Source organism: Ziziphus jujuba, chromosome 7 (assembly GCF_031755915.1).
Source record: "Ziziphus jujuba cultivar Dongzao chromosome 7, ASM3175591v1".
In the NCBI taxonomy this organism is placed as follows: domain Eukaryota; kingdom Viridiplantae; phylum Streptophyta; class Magnoliopsida; order Rosales; family Rhamnaceae; genus Ziziphus; species Ziziphus jujuba.
Window position 1 is genome coordinate 15,867,417 of NC_083385.1, and position 27,206 is coordinate 15,894,622.

At 32.5% G+C, this 27,206-nt stretch overlaps 2 protein-coding genes and 1 pseudogene across 3 annotated transcripts; 2 read left to right on the forward strand and 1 right to left on the reverse strand.

Moving 5' to 3' along the window:
- Positions 1-5,621: 5,621 nt before the first annotated feature.
- Positions 5,622-9,218, forward strand: LOC107425173 (14-3-3-like protein G-BOX factor 14 kappa). Of its 2 annotated transcripts, none has more exons than XM_048479240.2 (4): positions 5,622-6,346; positions 6,449-6,571; positions 8,475-8,591; positions 8,978-9,218. In XM_048479240.2, exons 1-4 carry the CDS (start codon positions 5,843-5,845, stop codon positions 8,990-8,992), a joined length of 759 nt encoding a protein of 252 aa, XP_048335197.1. In that variant the 5' UTR covers positions 5,622-5,842; the 3' UTR covers positions 8,993-9,218. The 2 variants fall into 2 exon arrangements, with proteins under 2 accessions (XP_048335197.1, XP_048335196.1); XM_048479239.2 differs by having other exon boundaries at positions 5,625-6,346; positions 8,972-9,218.
- Positions 9,219-14,374: 5,156 nt separating this feature from the next.
- On the forward strand, positions 14,375-17,283 carry LOC107407310 (cyclin-D4-2-like; annotated as a pseudogene).
- Positions 17,284-21,026: 3,743 nt separating this feature from the next.
- On the reverse strand, positions 21,027-27,002 carry LOC107407311 (ATP-dependent 6-phosphofructokinase 5, chloroplastic). The gene is made up of 13 exons (XM_016014575.4): positions 26,563-27,002; positions 26,238-26,328; positions 26,062-26,135; positions 25,738-25,849; positions 25,139-25,234; positions 24,890-24,991; positions 24,714-24,788; positions 24,053-24,193; positions 23,327-23,443; positions 23,149-23,253; positions 22,867-22,947; positions 22,092-22,220; positions 21,027-21,598 (listed from the first exon to the last, which is right to left on the reverse strand). The coding sequence occupies exons 1-13, from the start codon at positions 26,868-26,870 to the stop codon at positions 21,431-21,433; spliced, it is 1,599 nt and encodes a 532-aa protein (XP_015870061.3). The 5' UTR covers positions 26,871-27,002; the 3' UTR covers positions 21,027-21,430.
- Between the last annotated feature and the right edge of the window lie 204 nt (positions 27,003-27,206).

Here is a 27,206-nt window from a genome sequence, read left to right on the forward strand (position 1 = left end):
GAAATAGCTAACTGTGAATGACTCGCAATTTCTCCACTGTTTATAACAATTTGCCTACAAAAAGTAATGGATTATCTAATTGTCATCAATTCCACTATTAATGGACTACACAAAAATTTAAAGATATAGGTTGTGCAGCCACCAAGTTATTCTTATCATCACAAATAGCTATTTCAATATCTACCACTTCATTAACATTAGATAAAGCACTATCTACATTGATTTTAACATTAAATAAAGCAACATCTACATTGATTTTAAACTGTCCAACACTAGTACATATGAAAACCTAGTAACCCCTGCTAATTTCCATTTTTTCCTTTTGTTTTTTAACTTCAACAAATTCTGAATGCAATTCAGGAGTTCATTCTTAAAATAGCTAGTCATTTTTCACAAAACCATGTGTATTAGTTCATTTCACCTTGCCATATAACCCAAGCAACGTATGCAACCACATTTGTTTGTTGATCTATTAGTTTAGTTAAAATTAGAAAACATAAGTTTCAAACTTAATATCTAGTATTTCGAGTGAAAATGAAAACTTTTCTAAATTCGTCTAGCAATAGAACATCATCACGATGAATGCAAATTGTCTCCAATTCATTTTTACACCAACAACAGAATCGGCATTCATATATTTTCCAATGAAATAATTTTTTATAGCAAGGTAGTCCCTCACTACAAGCTCTCAAATAAGAAAATATTGATTTTATTAGGAATTTTAATTTTCCATAAACCTCTCCCCCAATTAATTCCTTCCTCTTACTAATACTTCTTAATTTTTCATCACAACCCCATCTTAAAAGCCACATGATATTCTGATTTTACAAAGTAATGGTCATTATATTTAAATGCTAAACAATTAAATTGGAACTTCCAAGATTGTTTTGACATTCCATCCTCCCGTGGATAATATTAGATCCATAACATATAAATTGGGTAAAAAATTAGACATCACAAACTTTGATATTCCATAAACCCCTCTACAAATTCAGTCCTTCCTTCTTCTAGTACTTTCTTATTTTTCACCACAGATCATCTTAAGAGCCATATGATATCCTAAGTTTACAAAATAGTGATTGTTATCATCAAAATACTAAGCACTTAAATCTTCAAGGCCAGAAGATCACCTATTGGAACTTCCAAGATTGATTTTGTTCCACTAAAGAAAAATGTGATACATTAAGTGTAGAATATTGAGAGAATTGAGAAAGGTAAGAAGGCTCTGTTCTTCCCTATTCTTACATTAATGTACAGAGGAGATTATATACAATTACATATGAGTTAAACAAGGTAATACAGCTGCACTAAATCATCAAATAAGGATATAGACAGATAAGGAAAATGATACAACAGCTACAGCTAGGCAGATCGTGCATGAGTGATATTAGGGTGCTGAGATAGTTTCCTTAATATTAAGCTGACATTCTATCCTCCAATGTGTAATATTAGATTCATAATTGATAAATTGGGTGAAAAAAAATCACACATAGTGAACTACTTGAAAGAATCCAAGTATCATTTTAAACCTAAATATTCTTTTCCATCTCCCACTATCCATATACAACCTTTCTTAAAACCATCATGACCCCGTATTAGACTTCCCCTAACTGCATCTACAGGTAACAAAAATGATATTTGGCCATTAGCACTTTAATAGCTAAGCTGTTGGGATTTTGAATTAGACACCAGCATTGCTTCCCAAATAAAGCCAGATTAAATTCTCCTAATAATCTAAATCCCATGCCCTTTTGACCTTTAAGTTGATATAGAGAAGTCCAATTTTTCGAATTAATTCCACTACTAGTAGAAGAATGACTCCATCAAAATCACGCCATCAAACTATCAACAAGTCTCTTGAACAAACCAAAACTTCACACAGTTATAAGTTCATAGCTTGAATGATAGCCTTTAGTGAAACCTCCTTACTTGCCTTGGAGAGTAATTTAGCTTTCCACCCAAGTAATTTAGCAATCATCCACTTTCTTAAAACTTGAAATTTTTATTTTTATTTGTCTTAATTAAAATTGGTAAACCCAAATACTTATTGTGCCTAACAACTTCTTTAGTATCAATTAAATTACTAACCTTCTCCTGAACTTGAGAAGGAATATTAGGACTAAATAAGGCCATTGTTTTCTACAAATTAATTTTTTGGCTTGATGCTAGCTCATAAGAATTCAAAATGCACTTAATCTGCTGGCATTCTTTATTTATTGCCTTTGAAAATAGAATAATATAAGCTGCCAAAAAAAAAAAAAAAGATTGAGAAACATGTGAACTTCCATTAAAAACTTGAATGTTGCTAATATAACCTATTAATTTTGTCTTCTTCAATTAGGAATGTCAACGGGACAGAACGGGATCTATTTTTAAAATTTCATTCCCGTTCCCGCGGAGAATTTTTTATCCCGTCCCCATAGTTTTTCTCATTTCTTTATAGGCAGGGCGGGGACAAGAATTCCCCAATCGGGAACAGGGCGGGATGGTTTTCCCCATTTTTTTTTTTAATCATTCATATACTTTTTTTTATGAATAAAATATAAATAAAATGTAAATTAATTGACTAAAATGCAACAAAAATACAATAAAATACATCAATGTCGACTACCAAAGTTGAGAGCTTAGTGTTGGAGTTTGTAATAAAAGAAAAAAATGATGTTTTACATAAATAAAACTAGAAAAAAAATTAAAAAAATAAATATATATATATACAGGGTCGGGTTCGGAATGGGGTGTTTATTCCCCATCTCCGGTTCAGATTTTAAACTTTTGCCTCAAATCCGTTCCGTTATCCCAATTTTTTAGGAAAAACCATTCCGTTAGGAACAGTGCATTGCAGAAATCAGGTGGTGCAGAGCAAATTGCCATTTCTATCTTCAATATAGAAGATAAACTCAACACATATTCAAAGTAAATATAAGAACAATGGATCATCTTATCTTAAACCTTGTTCAAATTTAAATTTCCATTAATTTTCCCATTCACTAAATTAAGCAAATAATTTTTACCACTTTTTTGACAAGTAAGCATATGCATTACTTCAAAAGCGATCATGACAAAATCCATCATTTGTCGTTCTTGCATTAATGAACTCTACTCCTTCGATATAACCAAAGGTAAAATCACTTTCATTTGATTAACTATAACTTTAGCAATAATTTTATATACGAGATTGCGAAGACTAATAGATCGAAATAGTAATTAAAAAGGGATTTTTAACTTTCGGAATCATAGCTATTAATGTGTGATTTAGTTTACCAGAATCTCTATTATTATTCAAAACCTCTAGACAAGCATTGGTAATTTGACCACCAATAATTGACCAAAAATCTGAAAAAATAATGCAGATATTCCATCACAACCAAAAGAGATTGAAGAGATTGAAGAGATTGAAGAGTGTGTTTTACCACTGTTTTTGGCCAAATTAGAAAATAAGTTATTGGGTTCTAAGCTTAAAAGATAGATTCTAGGAAAAACGATTCTAGAAACAATGATATTCGTTGGGACAAGTTTTTTTCATCGAGCCAACAGATGGTTGGCTAAAACTTTTATATTGATGGCCAAAGATTATTGGTATAGCCAAAATTCATAGATCGATATATGAAAGAACAATTTTTTTTAGTATATGAGTTATTTGATCCATTTAATATTTTTAGTCTTATGATGGAAGAAGGTTGAGCTTAAATATAATATTTTTGGCTCTTCAAATCAAGAGATCAACATTTTGGGATCAACATTTTAAGGAAAAGAATCGGACATGTTGGGCCTAAAACCTGTTTTTCTCAAATTTGAGAACAACATTTTTATCTTAAAGAATGTCGAGTCTATAAGCGTCTTTTTCTTGAGTTAGGAACAACCTTTAAGACAGGATATTGATCTTAGCTTATAAATTTATTTTATTTTATTTTTTATATGACAAATGTGGAAGATGAATATTAGATATATAAATATTTGGCCGAAGGAATTAATTCTTGCAAGAATTTCAATTAAAGTAGAGATCTAATTATATTTGGGGAAATATGATTGGCTTTTTTTGGAGATGAGGATTTTATTCATATTAATTATATGTGAAAGAGTTATAGATTTATTGAGATTGAAGATCATCAAAAGCTACATAAAAGAATTAGATTTTAGATTTTAAATCTCTCTCTCTCTCTCTCTCTCTCTCTCTCTCTCTCTCTCTCTCTCTCTCTCTCTCTCTCTCTCTCTCTCTCTCTCTCTCTCTACACACAACATACTCAAAAAATACATAGAAATCTTCATTAAAAAATTCAAGCATCCAACAATCTAAAAATTCTAGATTGTTTCCATTTGTTCATCATTGTTTGAATTGAATTTTGATTATAAAGTCCTTTTTTAATTTGAAGGCAATAAAAACTTATTGAAAATTTGTTCTGTATTTTGAAGTACAATTATTTGTTAGAAGTCAGATTTAATTGTACGTTGTTATATTATTTAATTTTGTTTTGAATTTATTACAATTTAAAAGTGATGTAATCTTACACAGTTAAAACATTGATTGTTGATTGAATAATGAGCATAATGCATACGAAATAAGCATGTATGGACCTCATTCACAATAGAAGGCTGACATAATCTAGCATTTCAGTTTCAATTTTGATGTGTATACCTTTTTTATTTTTTATTTTTTCACATTATCATTATTATCATTGAAATTACGAACACATTGCTTATACTACGAACAAACTCGTGGAGCCACCTAATATGAAAATACTTCTTCACGCAATGGAATAAAACAATAAAAACAAAGATATGATTCCTTATCTCATAACGTTTTATATTTTAAAACCTAACTATTAGGTATGCAATGAATCAAGTCCTTTTTCTTTGTTTGATAAGATTTTTTTTTTTTTTAAGAAAAAAAAAACACAATTTTGAATTGAATGAAATGAAGAATCCATGCTGATCTGAATGGAAAGAGTGTCTTTCCAGCTGTCACCAAGCAAGAAAAAAAATCAAAAAAAATTGTAATTGAGAGTACTTGGTCAATTTAATATCATAACACAAATTGAAATTAAAGTTTTTTTATTATTTTTTTATTTACGTCTACAAAATTGGACAAAAACGATAATCACAAACAAACATTCTATTGGCCAAAAAAAGGAAAAGACAGCTGGGCCCAGAGAAATAAGAAGAAAAGCCCAGTAAAATCCAATGTGCAATGCCGACCCGACCCGTAGAGACCCAAATATAATATCTCGCCGTCGCCGAAATTTGACTTTTACTTTTTGGGAGTAAATGGAAAAGCTCAATGCTTGTGACTCTAATCCATCTCAGCGTCTATCCCATTTTCGTACATTATCGACCAATCACGTTTATCTCAAAAAACAAAAATAAAACCACACTCCACCACTCGCCTTCACCTTCTGTCACGTCCACTATACACGAAAACGGCGTCGTTAAAATTTATGAATCCTCAACAGAGCGAGTAATCTAAGTTTATTGCACTCTCAGCGGGTGAGTTTAAAAAATAAAAATAAAAAAAAGAGAAAAATCCTGACAAAAGCCGTCAAACACTCTCAAAAGCCGAAACCCAACTCACACAATCCTCGTAATTTAAGACCCCCCACACCCAAAAGATTTTTTTCTTTTTTTATTTTTTTATTTTCGCAGGCTGTTTAAAGAAATCTCTTTTTTGCTTTTTTTATTTTTTTTTTCTCTAATTTATTTTAAATTTTTCGCTCAAATTATTCCCCCGAAAAAAAAAAAAAAAAAAAAAAACTCTTTCTTCTATCTTTTCGTTCCTTTCTCTGTCTTTGTCTCTCTCTCTCTCTCTCTCTCTCTCTCTGTGTTTTTGTTTTTGGCTTTGGTGTCAATAATGGCGTCGGTGGTACCGGAAACCCTAAGCAGAGAGCAGTACGTGTACATGGCGAAGCTGGCGGAGCAAGCGGAGCGGTACGAAGAGATGGTGAAATTCATGGAGAAGCTGGTGGTGGGGTCCAGTCAACCAGGGGTGTCGGAGCTGACGGTGGAGGAGCGGAATCTACTATCGGTGGCGTACAAGAACGTGATCGGGTCGCTGAGGGCGGCTTGGAGGATCGTGTCGTCGATCGAGCAGAAAGAGGAGAGCCGCAAGAACGAGGAGCACGTGACGCTGGTGAAGGATTACAGATCCAAGGTGGAGCTGGAGCTCTCGGCTGTCTGCGCTGGAATCCTCGGACTCCTCGACTCCCATCTCATCCCTTCGGCTTCCACCAGCGAGTCTAAGGTCTTTTACTTGAAGATGAAAGGTGATTACTATCGTTATCTGGCTGAGTTCAAGGTTGGGGATGAGAGAAAATCTGCTGCTGAGGATACCATGTTGGCTTATAAGGCTGCCCAGGTTAAATTCAAATTTTTTTTTTTCTGTTCAAATTTTTTTTTAAAGGGTTTTACTGTAGACTGACAAAAATGGTTTTTTTTTTTTTTTTTCTTTTGGTTGAAGGATATTGCACTAGCTGATCTAGCTCCTACACACCCTATAAGGTTGGGCTTGGCGCTTAACTTCTCGGTGTTTTATTACGAGATTCTCAATTCCTCAGAGAAAGCCTGTACCATGGCAAAACAGGTTACTTATTACCATGCTTTATTTCTACAAAGTTTCCTCTTTTACCTGCTAAATGAATAGTTTGCATTGTAATTCGTGATGTGCATGTTCGAGAAGGTGCAATTGGAGTGCTACGGCACAGAATAATTGACTTATGATGCTATGTTGGAAAATTTCTTGGTGGTTTAAAAAGAAATTAAGCATTGGTAGATTCCAGTTCCCCAAATCCAAGAGCACAAATTGAGTAGGATTTTGAGCGATGTGGGTCCACTTTTTTGCCAGCTAATATGGATGTAAACTTGGCTCAGTATAGTTTCCATATCGTAGAAGCATTTAGGATGCAGATGCCCGTGTTGATTAGTTGAGATTAAAGGCTTAGTGTGGTTCTGAAGTAAAGGGTGCAGCTTTATAGAAACATATGAATGTTGTTAATGGTTATTTGTGTCCTAGCAGGATGAGTATATTTCAAATGGGAACTGGATCTTGAAGATATCCTACAATGATGGTGTATATAGGATCCATGGACTTATGGAAATCAGAGTGGATCTAAGTGAGGACTACTAGCTGAAATTTATGGTCTATGGAACACCCATTGAGATTCCATTTTCTCCTACAGTGCAGTACGTTGGTGAAAATAAGATGATTTAATCCTGTTTTCCGTTGCAGTTAAACTCCTAAAGCTTTGGTGCTCTATTTGGGATCGGGCATGCATTTACGAGTCAATGTTATTTAATTTTGTGTCAAAGTTTAGAGCTTGGGCTTAAAAGAGTTTCTTTTAGTGGAATTTGAATGTATGAATAAAATGCAAATATCACCAAGATTTGGTTAGCATTCTGATTGGTTTGTCCTGAGAAAGAGAGAAGATTATTAGGTGCAAGCAGGTTTGTAGAAGAATAAGGAATTAAGAATTACTCTCAAGGTTGAGTTAGCCTAAACCTATACAAGTTGTTTCACGTTCAAGAAGAGTTAGGAGTAGCCTAACATAAAGTTTATGCAAGAAGATTACACTACTAAGGTCATACCCTTAATGTTATTTTGGAAGTTGGAGAGTTTGAACCAGGGTGGTCAAATATGTCTCAATTTTTTATTTATTTAGTATTTGATTTTCTTCTTTGCTAATATAAATTTATTTAGTATTTGATTTTCTTCTTTTATAATATAACGCTTAAGGGAAAATTTATGACTTCCTTGATGGTGTTCTTACTCCTTAGTAGTATAGGCTCTTCTTAAGCATATAGAAAGGCTATTAGCTGTTGTTTAATAGAGTCTAAGAGTGGAGTAGACTTGAGAACTTGAATAGATTGTGGTTTTCGATTTTGGGTTGTGGGTATGGGAGGTTGAGCGTTGCAGGAAATCGTTGTAGTGTTTGTTTGGTAGAGCATTTTCCATCTCTCTCTGCCATGGATGGAGACGTTTTGGTTTGTGTGTGAGTCTATGATTGACAGTTGCAGTAAAGTCCTTGTTATGACAGTTTGATAGTGGATTGTCAATCACCCTTTTTCAAGGATGTTAGGTTTGCCAAACCACATAAATTTCTACTACTCTCTCTCTCTCTCTCTCACACACACGCTTGTTTAGACTTAACTAAAATTCTAATTGGTTCAGTAAGATTAACACCTAAAAGCTTTGGAAATAGTTTGGAGCAATTAATTTCTAATGTCATACCAAATTTAAAATTAAAAAAGTAAAGAAATTTAAAGAAGAAAGAAACAAAAAGATGGACAGTTAAAGAGACATGACAACTGCATGGTAAATACACAACAGATTATTTAATGGAAACATTCTACCTTGTTATTATGCTTATTGTATATTTTGCATAACTCTCTTCATTAAATGCTGTAATAACAGTATCTGTTTTGATTTACATGAAATATTGCATTATGTTCAACTAGATTTCCTGTAACTGTTTCTTTGTCATCCAAAGGCATTTGAGGAAGCTATTGCCGAACTCGATACACTGGGTGAAGAATCCTACAAGGACAGCACTCTTATCATGCAACTGTTGAGGGACAACCTCACTCTTTGGACTTCAGATATGCAGGTCAGTGCAACTTATGACTGGGACATTTGTTAATGTTGTGGCTGCACAATATTAGTTAGAACTTAGAAGTCCATATTCAGTCCTTAGTTTGTTAAATGAAGGGGAACAAAATTTGGAAGAATTGGTGGGAGAATTATAGATATACTGATTCACTTCTTGAAAACCTCATAAACAATCTTGGATGTTCAACTGCAAATTTTAATATCCTTTAATTCATGTGGATCCTTTATTTCGCACCATAGAAATGCGGTGTGGTCGTAAACAATCTTTTCTTGATTGGGTCTTTCTGGCTTCTAAATCTGCCATGGTCATTTACCAAATTTATGACTCCAGTATTTGTAAAATTTACCTAAACAATAACCGTGTCGGGTTTCATGCAGGAGCAGATAGATGAGGCTTGAGTGATGGAATTGTCATGCTCCTGGAGGGAGGTGGGCTTGAATGTCATAAATATTCTGTAATCTGATGTTACCAGCTACATTGATGTTCTTATATGCTTGACATGAACTCATGTTGATATTTTCTCTTTTCTTTTTTGTTTTTTTCTTTCCTTTTTTTTCTTTTTTTTTTTTTTCTCTGGGTTAAACAGAGTTTACTCATCATAATTATAGTATTGTTCTTGCTCAACTGAAGGTGTGGAGACAGATTGGAGAAAGTGATAAAAGATGTCACCCACCCTCCACCTTCTAATGGCTAGTGACTAGCCCCCTCTTTGGTTCAAATTTACAATTACTTTGCATTCCAAAAATAGAGTTGGTTTTCAGTAAAACACTAATTTTTTTTATTTTTGCCCCCCATGCTGTTAGCATGATGGCCACAAGTAGCTCTAAAATCAAGAAGGTATAAATGCAAACTCCCACCTCCAAAGAAAAATAAATAAATAACCATTTTTATCATTGTTGTTACTAAAGTCAGTGTTCTTTCAATAAAGTCAGTGTTACTAAAGTTGGTCTAAAATCCAGATTAATGATTGATGTTGAATTGGAAAATCTTATTTCTGTATCCATTTAAACCTCGTTATGGTCATCTTCTTGTTTTTGGTAATACGTTATGGTCATCTTCTATATGAACCCTAACATGGTAAAAGATATTCATGGCTAGCTCCTGCTTTGGTCCAAGCGATAGAACATGAAGATAATCCCTTTAAAAACTTTTTTTGAAAAACCATTGGGACTTTTTATTTAAAAACACAATAACTAAAGCCTAATTTTGTTTTTCATTTCTCTGGTGAAATGCTGAAGAATCCACCAGTCTTAATGTTTGACCAAAAACAAACTAGAGTCTCAATTAATGATGCTAAATCCCTTTATTTTTTTTTATTTTTTTTGGGTCAAGATCATCACCAGGCCTTTGTATTTTGGTGACTAGTACAAGATTCTTAACATGGAACTATCTGGCAAGCTTTGTGCATGCGAGGAAGTTTAAAACTTTAAATTTATCCGAAGTAATTTATTCTAACTTACGGTCTCCCTAAACTTAGAAATCAATTTATACTTGTGTCCCTGTATCGATAGTCTTATAGTCAAAGAATTTCCAAGACAGAACGACAAAACAAAATACATTGTGATTCAAGAAAAAAAAAGGGAAAAAAAAAATTCTCTTGGGGGATGATGAAGAAATTTGGTTGCTGAATTTTGATATAGAAACAGGCAAATGGATTCTCTATGTCCTTTGGCTTCTAGCTCAAATGCAGCTTCTACTAATTAATACGCTAATACTCTTAATTCAAAAATAATATAATATAAAAGACAGGAATTTATGATTCACAGGTTGTATAGCAAAGAGAGACAAATAGAGGCAATGTGTGTGTGTGTGTGTGTGTGTGTGTATATATTATATAGAAGCAATCAGCGCCTATCGTGGAGTAACTCACAAAAGCCATGGGGCTGTTGTTTCTGGATGCTTTTGATGCCGAGGCTCAGCATTTGAGAGAGAGTGGAGGGTGTGTGAGTGTGTGTCATGGGAAGCATTATCGAGATCTCGAATCTCAAACATAAGGCCAAGCCTAAAGACTAAACAGGGTGTTGTTTTGTTTGGACCACCAAGGCCAATCCCATGCAGGTCCACGAACAATTTTGCTAATCTAATCTAATTTTGCATGAAAGATTAAATATCTCTTACAAAGTGACCAAATAAGGCTGCTATTAAATATTTCTAATACAAGTTGTCTAGGGTGGTCTAGCAAAGTTGTACAAGTAAAAAATAAAAATGAAAATGTTTGCTTGGTCTTCTTTAGAATCTTTTGGGAGCTAACCCAATATAAAGGGGTTTGTGGAAAAGCTGGATTGGTTTAGTGTTAATGGTGGGGAGAGAGAGAGCATCTCTAGGAGAAGAGAAAAAGGGTTAGAAGTTTGTGTTGGTATAAAGTCTACAAAAGGGGGACCAAAGCATGTGTCTTTTAGATCTCCATTTTACTAATTTACTGGTGTTTGTTTTTATGAATTGCAGGGATTTAGTATCCTAAGTGTGGATTCTATTGTTTTATGCAATTAATTTTTGCCATCTCATTTTTTGAATTTTGAATTTGAATTTGGATCTTAATACACCATCTTATAAATATATATATATATATTATTTTTTTTGGTTCAATTATCAAATCCATTAATATTAAGTTTCCGTTGCACAAATAAAAAAATTATATATTAAATTTCCGTTTGTTATAATTGTTACAAAAGTAGACATACTGGCATGGAATATTAAACTTTCATTTGGTATAACGGTTATCGATCCCTAAGCCATATTATTAATACATTTCAAGTTCAAATAGTAAGATTATTTTTATAAGAGTTATTCTTAAAATGATTTTGATTTTTTTGGCAGGCGATAATATATATGAATAAAGACATGAAAGAGGAATAATGTGAAAATTTTTACATAAATTTATAAAATACAATACTTGGAAAATTAGTTTAGAAAAATCATTAAAAAGGAATGTAAACTTCAGCAAATTTGATTTATTAGTCTTTTTTTGGGGAGAAACTCAATTTTATACCTTTTTCTTAAATGCTAAACAAAACTTTTATAATCTCAAAAATAATAATTTAAATGGATTAAAATGAGGTAATAGAGAAGTCAAAATTATTGAATTTATTAGGGAGGACATGTTTGACTGAACTAGTTATAAAAGGCCAAAATAGGATGATGATGGAGATTTCTGCAGAAAACGGCTAGTTTTGATCATCTTCTATGAGATTGCACAGACCATGCCCTTCCCTTAACCCGGAAAGTGACAAACTCATTCTCATTCTTTGCCATTATTATTTGTATAATATTATTATTAATTAATTATAGAGATAGTAATAAGTAACATGTTCTGTTAATTATTAATTTTTAATAGTATATTTAAATCACATTTGGTCACCTAATTATCTGTCACTTTTGGATGTTTATAATGTAAAAGAGAGAGAGAGAGAGATGATATGATTAAAAATGTTAAAAAAAAAAATATATATATATATATATATATAGAGGATACATGTTGGAGATTGGTCTTTGTCTGATAGAAACGAATTATTTGGTAAAATTATTCCCTCAGTAAAATGACAGAAAATATTTAACAGAATAATAACTGCGTACCTTACCTTATTTTTTCCTTTTATTTTTTAGTGATAATGGAATGATATTTACTTATTAACTGTGGAACTTTGACCTATCAATAACTTTGAAGTTCTATAAGAGATTCAATAAAAACGTTTTCTATAGTGTGTGGCAAAAGAAAACATAAAGTATTTTCTTTTTCTTAATTTTTGTTTTAAAAAATCTTCCATCTGGTAATTCCAAATAAAAGAAGTAATTCCGAATGAAGGACACATTATAGATGATTATTTAGAAATTACTAATCTAATTCTGAATGAAAGCACATAATAAATAATTGTTTAGAAAATTACCAAATCAGAAAGTGCTTCATGCGGAAACATTCCCAAACAGAATCATTTTTTGTTCTGATTCTAAAAACACTTAATCATCAGTAAAAATAAACTCATTCAGAAAATTTAATTAAAATTATGTTATCTTCAAATATCATTTGACATATAAAATATATATATATATATATATATAGCTTTTTTTTTATGTAAATACTAAAAAGATAATTGGTATTTAATAAGAATCATGATCATTTGGGAGTTTGGCTATACAACTTTTAATAGTTCTGATTCATATTTTCTCTCTCACCCATAATTTGGTAAATAATGATGGTTAGTCTCTTAAATTTAATTGCAAATCCCTATAAGTCTTTGTTGTAGTGGAGCCTACTACAAACATAGCTTGCAATTTTCCTTTCAAAGGTAGAGCATTAATGAGGAGCCAGAGTCTTGCCATATGCATTGAGGTTAGGTCCAATTAGTGTAAGCTAATAATAGAGATGTTGAGAATTTGACCAATGGCCTCCTTTGAAATCACTGTGTACATTTAAAAGGGGTTTGTAATAAAACTACCATTTGGACCCACTCAATCATGTTCTTGTATGCTACTTTTATTTTTATTTTTATTTTTATTTTTATTTTTTTGCTCATATTTAATATGCCTATCTCTCAATGTATTTTCACATCACCATATTCACGTCATTAGTAATCATCAGTATATTTTATTTAAATGTATTTTTTTTTCCTTTTATTCAAAATAGAGATATATGTATAATTATTAAAAATGGATAAGACAATGATAATACTAAATATTAGATAATCTGTTTTTTTTTTCTTTTTTCTTTTTTGAAAGATATAAATATTTTAGTTATTCAATCTTACTCCATGAGAAATAATGATAATACTGATAAGAGCGACTTAGTTATATAATAATTAGCTATGTTTGTAATTATCTAATTTTATTCTAATCATGCATACATTTCTATTTGCATATTAGGTAATCATATATACATATATATATATATATATATATATACAAGTTTTATATTTGGACATGCTGGGATAAGATTGGTCATTTGAGTAGTTTCCTCTATTACATATCTTTTTCATTAGGACCTCAACAAATTTATTGCTTGTCTAAAGTTATTTTTGGAGGGTAATGCATGCCTATTGCCTTAGTTTTTCACACCCAAAACTTGCTTAGTCTTCTTTTTTGGTAATCAATTTTAGCAAACCCCTCCCAAAAAAAAAAAAAAAAAAAAAAAAACCACATTCCTTTCTTGCTTCCCACAAATCTATGTATACTCTAAATACATAATTACTTACATGTTTCACATTCATTGTTGATTAATAACTTGTATTTTATTTAAGATTTCATTTTTCTTTGTTTTATCCAAATAGCATTAAACTTCTTTGATACTTACTGACCAAATAATTGAATCATGGTATGCAGATTTTCTACTTAGTTTGATCAAATTCAAACCACAACCTTATTTGCTTAAAACGTAAAAAAGAAATTTAAGTAATATTGATTGAAACAATTATAATTTATAAAAACAAATAAAAGCTTAAGTATTTAGTTGAATTCCAATTCATGATAATTGACTCAACTAAGTCAATCAATTATCTTTCTTTTTTTTGTTTTTTTAGAGTTTTCTAAATAATCCTTGTAAAAGAAGAACCTTTTTTTTAAATAATCTCTTTTGTTTTCTTCAAAAGAAAAAACCTCTTTTGTTATGATATTTTTTTTGGTATCCAGATGTCATGGTAAAGTTTTTTTTTTTTTTTTTTTTGGGTCAAAAAGAAAAGCAAAAATACCAAATACAACAGAAAAAAGAAAAGATTTTATTGTTTCTGTTTTGTGGGGTTATTATGTAAACCATTTTTGTTGTGTACCTACAACTACAAATCCGCAACCTTCTCTTTCTCACTCCCCAATCTCTCTCTCTCTCTCTCTCTCTCTCTCTTTACCCTAAAAACACATGCTCATTTCCTACATAAAGCTTCTGCTCTTGCCTTTGCCAACACTGCTCTCTCTTACTCTTCTCTCTAACCCTCTTTTTCTCTTTCTGTCTTTGTCATTTTCTCTCTCTCTCTTCTCTCTCTCTCTCATTTTCTCTCTGTTTATGTGTCTACGGACTGTAAAAACACACTTTCTCTCTTCATTTTCTGGGTTTTCATTTTTGAGTGTAAAACTAGAATGCTCGCCTTGAAAAGTTGAAATCTTTGATAAAAACCCATTGTATAAAACTCCCAATTTATGCGATTTTCTTGGGTTTCCAAAGACCTTCTGGGGGGCGTTTCGATGGCGGACAACAATTCTGGAAGTTCTAGCGGAGAGAGTTCCGACAGTCCGACAACCTCATTCCTTAAGTGTAGAGAAACCTTTCTTTCTTCCTCCGATGATGACGATTCTACGATCTCTTCGGTGACCCAAGAGCAGAACATTAAAACCCGATTTCAAGAACCGGGTTTTAACCTCAGTAGATCCGAATCTTGGATGAATTTCCCAGTACTGAGTGATGAGACTGTTGGAGCAATGGTTGAGAAAGAGAGCGAGCATTTGCCCAAATACGATTACCTTTACAGACTGCACAGTGGAGACTTGGACTTGACGGCTCGGAACGATGCTCTGGATTGGAATTTGGAGGTTTGTCCAACTCTAATTTTAGTTTTTCTCAAATGGGATTCTTTAGTTTTGCGCTGTTTCATATGCATTGAGCTATGCTTACTTCCCATAAAACCATTCTTTATTGTAAAGTGTTTGCATTTATGACTGTAAATCATGTTTCTTGAAGTGGGTTTTGGGTTTTTTTCAAAATCTCAAATCAAATTATTTACTTTTCTCAAATTCTTAAAATCGATGTTTTGTACTGCGTATTTCATTGTATGTTTTCTAAATTAATCGGTAGATTAATCCCAAAGTGGATTTGAATACTTACGTCTATGTTTTCTCATTTGTGAATTGAGTTCTATGTCATCTTTTCTTGAAATCTTGAAGAGTTGACTTTTCTTGTGGAAAAGTAGGCTTGTAATTGCTGGTTTCTGTCACTTGTTTTACTGATTTTGAGTTTTTTCTGTTTTTCTAACAACAGGCGTGGAATCATTTCGGTTTCGGACCATTATGTCTTTGTCTATCTATGAACTACTTTGATCGCTTCCTTTCAGCTCATACATTGCCTGTAGGTTTGGAAAACTGAATACAAATCTTGCTTCTCTAATATCTTTCTACTTCTATTTGCTTTGATTATCTTAGTCCTTGATTTCCTTTGTTCTTTCTCTTCTATTGAGTACTGCAGAGAGATGCAAAATGGGCTACCCAATTGTTAGCTTTAAGCTGTTTACGATTAGCAATGAAAGCAGAGGAGACTACCACGCCTCACCCTTTGGATTTACAGGTAGAGAAATCATGTCAAAGAATTCACATTGTTTGATTACCAATGTTTAAGATTCTAATTGTGTTTGTCTATGTGTCAATTTGTCAGGATGTTGTACCATCCAAGTATCTGTTTGAAGCGAAATCCGTACATCGAATGGAAAGATTGGTGTTGCACATCCTGAAATGGAGGATGAAATCCATTACTCCATGCTCATATATTGACTACTTTCTAAGCAAACTCAATGATGATCAATGTCCATCAAAGGACAATGTCTTTAAAGCAGTACACATCATATTGAGAATACTTCGAGGTCTTTTTTTCTGATTATGCTGTTCTTGTTTTCCACATTGTTGTTCTTAAAGGATAAATGGGGGGTTTTGATTTTGATCAACGGCTGACTGGAAAATTGGAATGCAGGTATCGATTTCTTGCAGTTCAGGCCTTCTGAGATTGCTGCAGCGGTGGCACTCTATATTTCAGGAGAGCAACAAGCAGTGTCTAAAATTGACGATGCAATGTCTTGTTTCAAAAGCGAAGGAAAGGTATAAATTGAAAAAAAAAAGAAAAAAAGAAACAAAGTGATTGTTTTTTAAAGTAGAACATTTGGTAACAGGACAAAAAAATAAGAGAATAAAAGAGACTTAAATCTTGCTTTGATCTTTCATTCATTTTGCTGTCTTTTATAAAATAAAATAAAAATAAATCTTTGTGTTTTTCTCAGTGTTTTCTATTTTCTATATGTTTTGCAGTCAAGAGTATTGCACTGTCTTGCAATGATCAACGATTTGGAAAAAAACTTGATCACAGAAGAACCTGAAAGCCCATCTGGGGTATTGGATGCTGCATCGTTGAGTCGAAAACTTGACAGGAATTAACGGTGTGGTCATGTGCAAGTTCTTCAGAGTAATAGTTCAGACAATTAGAAGTAGAAGAGACCAAACCAGACCAGACAAGACCAGATTATCCTCTCAAAGTGCAATTTTTTTTAATTATTCCAAGTCATGAGATGTGAATTTTCTCCTTCACACTCACAGGTCTAATCAGTTTGGTTGAATGGGAGTTTTGGTGTGGTTCTTCTTCCTTTACACAGAGGAGACAGGGAGAGATAAGGTTTTGATTAAAAATAAAAAAGGAAACAAACTAATAAATACAATAAAGGAGGTGCAAAACGACATCAAAGGGGGTATCATGCTTATACCATGAAAAAACAAAAAAAAGTGACAAGAAATTTTATGTTTGAGAATTGATAAACAGCCATATATCTAGGTGAATGGTGGAGATGGAGGCACAGGAATATGGAAGATTTGTATAATGTTCTTTTTGTTTTTTTTTCTTTTGAGGGTCAGAAAAGTACAGTACAATTTGTTGTAGCTTCACACATTGGCGATGAGACAGAAAAAGAGGACGTGAAAAACTACATATTATATACATGGAAGAAAATTTTCAGGATTTTTTTGTGTATCTTTAAGCTGCTTTTCGTCAATAATGTGGTTTGGAAAAACGACGTCGTTGAGGTGGCTTAAAGCAATTTAGTAGCATTATTCTTATCAAAAATGTCATGTTATTACGGTTGTGTGCAGTGTTTTGGAAGTTTGGGAACAATGGGCCCCAGCGGGCCTAAAGTGAGGCCCACCGTTGTTTGTTTTGACTATATGACCAGTCAACATCTGGGCTTGCCCTGAGTGCTGCCCATCATGCAAGTCTTCGTAGTAATAATATTAAAAAAATAAAAATAAAAATAAAAAGTGAAGGTCCATAACATGAGAAATCTCGGAAATGAAATTTCTGACTGAAGCAGAAGAAAAAAAATTAAAATATAAAGAAATTCGGTACACTACACAGTTTTATGGGTTATATTTCTATACCAAATCGATACCACTATTTGACAAACGACAAGCAGAACAAGAAAAATGTTCATTTCCTTTTCTATAAGCTCGGAGATAAAAGGAAATCACATTTATTTGTACATTGTATTAAATTTTGAACCCTTTTTTTTCACTATATTCCATTGGACTGATTTTAGATTCAAAGTATAGGGCTCTTTTTTAAATTGAGATAACTGAATAAATGTATGCCTAAATATACATATATTATATAGGGATTTGATATGGTAAAAATTTTGTGAAGATCTTACAGTAAAAAAAACATATTGATTATTTTAAATCTATGCATTATATTCAAGGTCCTAGCCAAATCTAACAGAGGAAGTGATTTGAGAATTTTTTCAAGGAAATTTTGAAGTTTTTGACTAGTGTGATTATGTTTACTATAGATTATTTTCATGCATGTGTTTGTCAACAAAATTTACTGATTGGACATAATATAATCTTTGTTTTTTTTTTTTCTTGGAAAACATTGGACATTAAAGTTAAAAACATGTTTAATGATTTTGAAGAATATAAATGCATCATATATTATAATATAGAGAAGTTCTACTTTCAAAAATACTTTATTCAGTTTCATTATTTTAAAATACCAAAAATATCCAAACCTTAATTTCCCCTTTTTTTTTTCTTTTTTTTTTTCTTTTTATTCAATCCAACCTGCATTAACTCCATTCGCCACCTGTCCAGACTTCCAATGACGGAATCGTTGCCTTTGTGTCTGTGGATCTTCTTGGCCATGGTAGTTGGTTAGCCAAAAATTACTGAAAAATGATTAGGTGAGTTTGATCAAATTATGTTGTTGAATTCCTTTCACACCCACCGGTTTCTTCCATGTTTTTTGGTGACAGAGAATGGCAAGGAGGGTTTAATTAAAAAAATAAAATAAATTTGAAAATAGTGAAAAAAGTGATGAAAATCAAACTCTGCTGCTGGAACCCTCTCATACCCACCAGCTTCCAACATGTTTTTCGATGAGAAAAATGATTTTATGTGGCAAATCAAACTATGTTGATTTAAGCTTGAAACATAGTTAAGTTTAGTAGTTGAAGTATTAAAAATAAAATTGGATATTTTTGATATTTTACAATACATAAAACTGTATATAAGATAAAATTAAAGTGTAAAAAGAAGTCTGTAAATTTTGTTGAGAATATTACAACTTATATAAAAACTGTATAAACATAAGAAGAGTACGTAAAAACCTTTTTCTTGAGAATTATTACAACTTATATAAAAATGAAGTCTTGTGACAAAATTTATCATGTCTAAAAAGCCGATCTTAAAAGACAAAAATCCAAAAAACAACATCTCTCACAACTTTTTTAACCTTAATGGTATCTAAGATTCATCATAATTTTTTTCGTAAAATTGATCTAAAACAAACAGAAAGTAAAATAACAAATGACAGGAAAACGAAACCTGTTTCTGCTCCACAGAAAACATAAATAAGAAAAGTATGAGAATGTGGTCATTGAATAGACCAATCGCAAACTGACATAATCAAAAACAAAAAATGGTTAATTAATTGGTCAGCAACAGCTAAGCATGGTCAAATTGTATTATTAAAAACTGGAATGATATTCTAGTGTTCCTGGGATCCCAATACCATGTGTATATATGTATAATAATAATCACCATTTATAAAACTATAAGTTCACCATACATTTAACAAGTAAATTAGTATAATAGTACCTCCTTCTTCATAATTTATAACATATGGTATGGTGATGTGGGGGACCCAAAGTCCACAGCATTCTGCAAAACTGGGTTTGGGGTTGGTAGAGTTTTTAACAGGCTCTGATCAGTGCCTGTCCTATAACTCTCATCACAAAAATTCAAGCTCTTTTGTTTTTCTTTCTCTTTCTCTCTCTCTCTCTCTCTCATATATATATATATATATATATGAGGTTGAAGAAGAGGTACCTTGGGGTTTTGGTATAACCAAGAAAATTAAATGCTGAACGGACATAAAATAAGCAAGGACCAAGAATTACCAAAGGCTGACTCGACACCCATTCACCCTAAAAAACAAAAAAAAAAAAAAAAACTGACTCGACACCCAAGAGACTGAGCCTTTCTGAGAGTTCGCGGTGGAAACTGGAAACTGTAAAATAAATAACTAAATAAATAAAGTGATGGGAAAGAGAGAGGTTGGTCAGAATCTCATCGAAATCAGAATCTTTTTTCTTTTTCTTTTTATTTTTGCTAAAATCAGAAAATTTTTTCGTTTATTGCTTTTTGATGCTCAAGCACTTGCTATATGAAGGCTGTCGACAATTTATTGTTTGCCTTTTGCAGTCCTTACGGTTATCAGCAAAAGTTGACTCACATACTCACATTCCAACACAATGATCCTCTGTGAGGGCCATCCTTCACAAAGATAAATACAAATTAAATTTGATGGTGAAATTATAACACCCAAAAAAAAAAAAAAAAAAGGGATATTTCAAAGTAAAGGGTTTAAGGGTGTTTATAAACCTCAAGTCTTGCCCCTCTATAGAAGAAACAAAAACTCAAAAGGTAAAAAATTTGTTTTTAGGCAAAGAATAGTTGATAATGTTTTATATATATAATATCATAAATTATCCTTATTTTCCAGAAAACTATTTCATTAATGACTTTTAATATCTATTAACTTAATATTGTTAGTTTGCAATTATTATTGCAGTAGATTTATTTCATAATATTCATAAGACATGCATGCATATTATTTGAGCTAATGAAGCTGTTTAAACTTTGAGAGAGAGAGAGAGCATGTTAAACAAAAAGAAATCTTTTGAGGAGAATTTATGATAGTAACCAAGTTATTTCACATCCAAATAGAACTAGCTAACTTTATCTGTTTCCTAGATCCAAACATAGCCATAAGGAAGAGGTAAAAAATAAAAAATAAAAAAAAATAAAAAAAAACGAAAAAAAAGAGAGAGAAAGTTAAAAAAATAAATGAACGCCTTCAGGGAAACATTCGAGGAGTTATACATAAAGTCCTGACAGAAAACTACAAACGAATTTTTAAGATAGAAGAGGTACTAAAAATATTAAACTCCTATGGTGGAAAATTTGAGAGAAGATCCTGTTAAAGAAAAGGGTCTCCTATTAGGAACAGATATCCATATAGAATCAGGCCATCATACATTGGACAAATGTATCACTTCTCAAAGCCATCGACTGAGAGATAATCTCGACCGTTTGATGAGTATCATGCTTACAGAAAAAAAATGTAGTTATAGTAGGTCAATATCAACATATCAGTTAAGAAAATAAAAGTTACTTCATCTATTTCAAATACGAAGACAAATCCTAAAGTTCAAGTGAATAATAATGAAAAGCCATTTTATTGTTCTGCTTGGTATTTGTCACTAACACTGTCCGATACATCTCTGATACAATAAAAGTTGTACAAAATTTATGAACCAAGCACAAATTGCTTGGCGGTTCCGGATTTAATTATCGAATTAATTTGTAACTCAAGAACAGGAATGCTATACACTTGACAAAATTATCAAATGCGAGGATGTAATGTTATCCTTTTGTATTATTTCTACAGCATCTGGTAAGGTCACTAACCAAAAACCTTTCCGATCGCTGGCTACTTTATAAATTTACTTTCAAAGCCTTTTCTTTTTCTTTTTTACTCTCTCTTTTTTTTTTTTTTTTTTTTTTTTTTTTTTTTTTTTGTCTCTCTAGCACCATCATACCTTAGATTATTATTAGATAAAATCTGGCTGGCCTGTGGAAGTCAAACAACGATGCCACATTCGACTGTTAGGGTCCAGCAGCCTGGGATAAGAAATGACTTCGGGAATAGGAAGATAGACGTAATGAGTGTTGCATATGCCTACTGTAATGCCACTGTATCCAGCAAATGCACCGTGAACCTGTGAAAACCATGCATTCATATCAATACTTGATTAGAGAGAGATCTAAGTTGACTGTAAAAGGCAGGAGTCAAATAAAACTAACAAGAAAGTCATTGTAGAACCATTCCCTACTAAGCCAAGTAACCGGCTTTATTTCTGTGCCATGCCATTCCCTGCTAAGGGGTGAGCAAATAAGGTTGAGACTCAGAGTGGTACCATTTTGTCAACATAATATGGTAAAGAGCATAAAAATTCTAGCAATAAGAGAAGAAAATCATAATGCTTGTTGGTCTTAGATGTACTCGGATGTTTCCAAGGACTGGTTCCAGAACCAGATGACACCCTTGATTATGTTCACATGGACTACAAACCAAAAGACAATCTTGATCATATTTTGGCCTATGTTATATCCTCATGGAATATTTGTGCCCCCAATATTTAATCACCATGTCAGATGTGACATATAGGGTAGCAGATAAAGTACTTATTGGATAGCGAGGAAGAGACTCACAGCATTTTGTCCTAGTACAGTGCATAGAATTCCATCTGATGCATTTGCACGACATGCACGGATCATATATGTAGGATCAATGTACTTCACGTCTGCTGTACTACCAATCTCCTTAAAATACTTCTTCGTCTGAAAGAAGGATCATAAACGGAAATCATTAACATAATAGATAAAGGCAGTACAAATAACAGAATGTTTTGGGCGAATGCAAACTGCAGCAAGTCATACAAAATTTTAAATGAAATGATTATAATTTAATAGGTTATATTAGATTCACCAAAAAAAAGGTGATATTAGATGTGTCCCTTTACCAGAATATGAGAAATTCTTACAAAAAGAAATTAAATGCTAAAAACACTATAACACAAAAAAATATTAAAGAGAAAAAAAGGGGCACGTGCAGACAGCAACAGTGTTCATTAATGTATTGCCTGGTTTAACAAACATTATTTTATAAAAAATTAAAATTCAAAAAAAAAAAAAAAAAAAGAGCCAGATCAGCACCAAGCTTGTGATAGAACAAATATTATGTTGTTCATCATGCGAATTACATTTATATTCCAAACTTATTCCATATTTGGGTGGTGAGATTTTAGCATCAAGCATTTTTTTCCCCACCCTTGATAAGAAGTATTAAGTGTTCTTCTCTATAAAAGATTTTCAGGTATATAAGTAATATAGAACTTGTTTATAGATCCACCAACAAATCGATGTATTAGTTGTCTTGTCTCAAATAGCATGAATATCAAAGTCATATCAAAATCAATTTACCAACCTCTTGCTGAATATATACACCAATATCTCCAAATACAACATTTCCAGATGCATCAGTAGCATTAGTTTTCTGAAGTAGATTCTGCATTAGAAAATAGAAATAGGCTATGCTCAGAATTTTCTAGCTGCAGCTTTTACTATTGCCTTGGTAGGTAATTAAAGGAAAAAAAAGGATTCAGACAATCACTGAAAGCCAAAAGAATATAACTCTCCTTATCAAGTATCTCCTGATCAATAATATTACTTTACCTACTAACCAAAAATGAAGCCAAATGTAACTAACCTGCCCTGCTCCTTCTGCTACACAAACTACTGCTGATCCCTTCGTCTCGATAAGGTATTTCAGATGCCGTAAGACACCATGAGGTCCATGTAAGTGAAAAGGTACCTTCAGTGCATACAGTGACAATTTTAGTAAGTTTCCACGACTAATTAACTAAATTAGTATTTAGAATAAGTACCTCTGGTATCAAACATATGTCAATTTGTCCGCTAGCCAAGGATGCATGCATTGCAATAAATCCACTGCTACGACCCATCAATTTCACAACACCAATGCCATGGTAAGCACTATGTGCCTATTAAGATTGGAAAGAAACATTAACTTACCAGGTAGGTATAATTATCAGGAAAGAAGTCAAGATGTGCATAATAAAACACCATGAAAAAGCAGCTAAGGTAAATTTGAACAAGATAATGATAGCAAGAGCCATTTTGGTACACCTGTAACTTTGGAAAAGTAGAAACTAAGCATTTGGAAATGTGATTGTAAAAGTACTAAGGTTTTATGTACTAACCCAAATGGAGATCTAACTATTACGACATCTTTCACAAGTACTACCGAACTTCAATTTTGGCTTTAATAAGAAATTATTTAAAACATATATATATATATATATATTTCAAAAGAGAAAGTATTCACACGTCATTATTATAACTAATAAGGTAAACTTGCTAACAGAACTTACTAATAATATGACAGGCAGTTTAAAAGTTACTAAAGAACGGCGCTAGGAATTTAATTTTGCAACCCCTTCTTAAATTTGCTATCAAAATGGAGTTTTTATGAAATATCTGGTTATAATCAGTTTTACCAAACACTCAAACATGCTAACATTATTTTAGAAAAGACTTTTAGATCCCCAGAAGCAATACCAAATGGGCATTAAAATTAATTCAATTTGTACCTCAATGTATGCTGAATTTATTGCTCGTTGTGCTTCTTCAACAGCAGTATCAAAACCAAAAGTCTTGTCCATCAGCAAGATATCATTGTCTATGGTTTTTGGCACTCCAACTACAGCCACCTTCAACCGCCTTTTACGGCACTAAATGGAAAAGAGAAAAACTTGCATGAAACTAAACCTTGGCAAGGATGAAAGACAAGCTCATAGGAAGAAACTGTAGCAACAATAATCTGTTTGCTCGTACAAAGTTATAACTTGTCTCATAAGTGAAGAATCCATAAGATAACTGCTGGAATTTATAAACATATGCAGTGCAACAAAATGTCAAATTTCTAACAGCATCAACAAAGGAACATATAATTTGTAAATATGAAATAAAGCCTGCATAAGAAATTCAAAATTAAAAACACAGGGCATTCATATCCACCAGGGATCTTATCTTTATACTTAAACTACAAATTTTGATATATCATCTGGAACTGGACCTTAAAACAAATTAAAATATAATGATTTAAAACCTTTAAAAAAAAAAAAAAAATTGCTTTTGAAATTCTGTGACTACTAAATTTCAAAAACAATCCTTATAAATGCATTATAAAACTATGGATTATGAAATATAATACACGAAACCTAGTTTATAAAATGATACATGCTTAACAACCTCGTTATGTATTGCATTGGCTCCGGCATGAGTGCCATTTCCACCCAAGACAAAAAGCATGTCGATTCCTCTTTCCTGAGATCAACATGAAAATACATAAATCATATCACTTTACGTCAGGTATAATGGTGTGTTGTCAACATTACCAATTCACTACAGAAAACTTATCAATGCACCTCCAAACTGTCCACAATTTCACTTATGGTGGGTCCTCCACGTGAGACCCCTAACAAGCTTCCACCAGAAAGATGAATATTCTGAACCACTTTCCGAGACAGCTGACGATCATATCCCAATTTCAGCATGTTAGTATTATATATTCTCAAAACTAAAAAGAAACAACAATCCAAGAAACTCAACAATGAAGCTAGATGAACAAATTAAACGCCCACAAAGTGCATTCACAAAGACAGACTGGAACTTACAGGCATTTCAGCTAATTCTTTGTCAGAAAATCCACGATAACCATATGGAATTCCTACAATCTTTTTCACCCCATAGATTTCAAGTGTGATGACAATCTGCAAAAGATTTATGATTGAGTTATTCGAACAGAAAGCTTAAGCATAACAATTTAGATAACTGAGTTAAAAATGGTTGGAAAGACTTGTCAGTAGATTATCACATGCTAGGCTATAAAACTCTAAGTATTTTTTATAAACATAATTGTTTTCTGATAAGTGGTGAAGTGCCTATATACATTCAAAGGAGTCCTGCATGTTTACCGGATGGAAAAGTTTTTCTCACACCCTCAAACCACAACCCAACAGTACTGATAAAATACTTGAGAACCAATCTAATGATCAAGGGCAATGTTGTTTTTATTATATGACATTTTAACCTGCTATTGACAAATTAAAATTTCAATAGATTTGCTTGAGCTCTCATAGCATGGGGATGCCTTTTTTCTTATTCTTTTTTTTTTTTTCTTTTTTTTTTCTGAGGCAATAAAACATGTAAAATAAATTCTTCATAATTCAAAAGACACAAAATACATTTGCAATTGCTGAATAATGAAAATAACCTGTCTGATGACATCATTCAAACCAGGGCATAGGCCCCCACATGTTACAATTGCTGCCTTCACATCTTCTGGTTTGAAATATATTTTTTCTCGAGGCCCAGCACGATGAACCCTATGAAGAGTCAATGCCATATAAATCATCAAATTGTGTATTCATAGAATTATTACATGCATAAAAACGAATACAATAACGAACATACTTTAAACCAGACGATACAAACTATCTATGTTAGATGTTAAAGGATTCTAAACCAACATGATACAAGAATTTCAAAACTATGCGTCTCAGCTGCTCACTCAATACAGCCAAGAGAAATTATTTACCATTGTTCCACCCATGTACAATCTGGATCAATGCATTCGGCACCAGCAGAAGTAGGTGAAGAATAGTGTATGGTCTGAGATAAAAAAAAAATTTTAAAAAATAAATAAAACCCAGAGGAAACACGAAAATTACAACACTGAAAAGAAGAAAGTCAAACCCATCAATGGCAATTCACCTTTAGAAGTACACGATCGTTATTATTGATGTAGCCGTGCCACTCTTCGTCCGAAGGGTAACCCCCTGCAAAATCTTCCAGTACTGGCGTCCTGCAGTTCCAAAATCCAAGTTCCATTTTCATAAAAATTAAAAAAAAAGAATTAAAACTTTATTTCAACGAGCTACAGAGAGCTTTTCGTATTCGAAGCAATTTGGAAATTACATTCAACATGAAACGCCTTAGAACACTAACTAATAACTTATAAACTTCAAAAACATTAAAAAAAAAAAAATACCAAGAAAATTTGAAAGTTACAAAGAGAAACAAAAAAGTGGAAGCTGACCTCATCTTGAGGCAAAAAGTGGAGGGGATAGGAATGGCATCGTCGAAATAATCGGTAATATGAGGAATGTTGAAGCGGGACTCGAAGTCCTTCTGGAACTTGTATTTCCAATCAGGATCGCTGAAGTCGATCTCGGAGCTTTGGCTATTAACCTTGGCTAAAACGCGCGTCGCTTTGACGGTTCTACTCGAATTCGAATTCGACATCAATGGATGATGAGAGCTTGAAGATGGAAATCCATGGCGACGATTAGAGGAAAGATGGGGGAGCAAGAGTTTGGGGCTGATCGCATGCGAGAGAGTTTCCATGAAATGGAGATCACGAGGCAAAATCGCTAAAGCGAACGATGAATGTGATTGGAAATAGTTGAGAAAGAGAGAGAGAGAGAGAGAGAGAGAGAGAGAGAGAGGTGTACAGTAAGCAGGTTTCTGGTGACCAACTGGCCGTACAAGCAGACTTTAAAGAACGAGGAACTTTTTTTTTTTCAACCTCGACAAAGTTGCGGTCTTTTTTTTTTTTTTTTTTTTTGTAAATTCCGAAATTAGGCTTATTTCGAGGATCATATGGTAAAAATAATTATGTATTTTCCACAGACGGCCTGCTTTAAAAAATAATAATAATAATAAAATTTATTTCACTAAAAA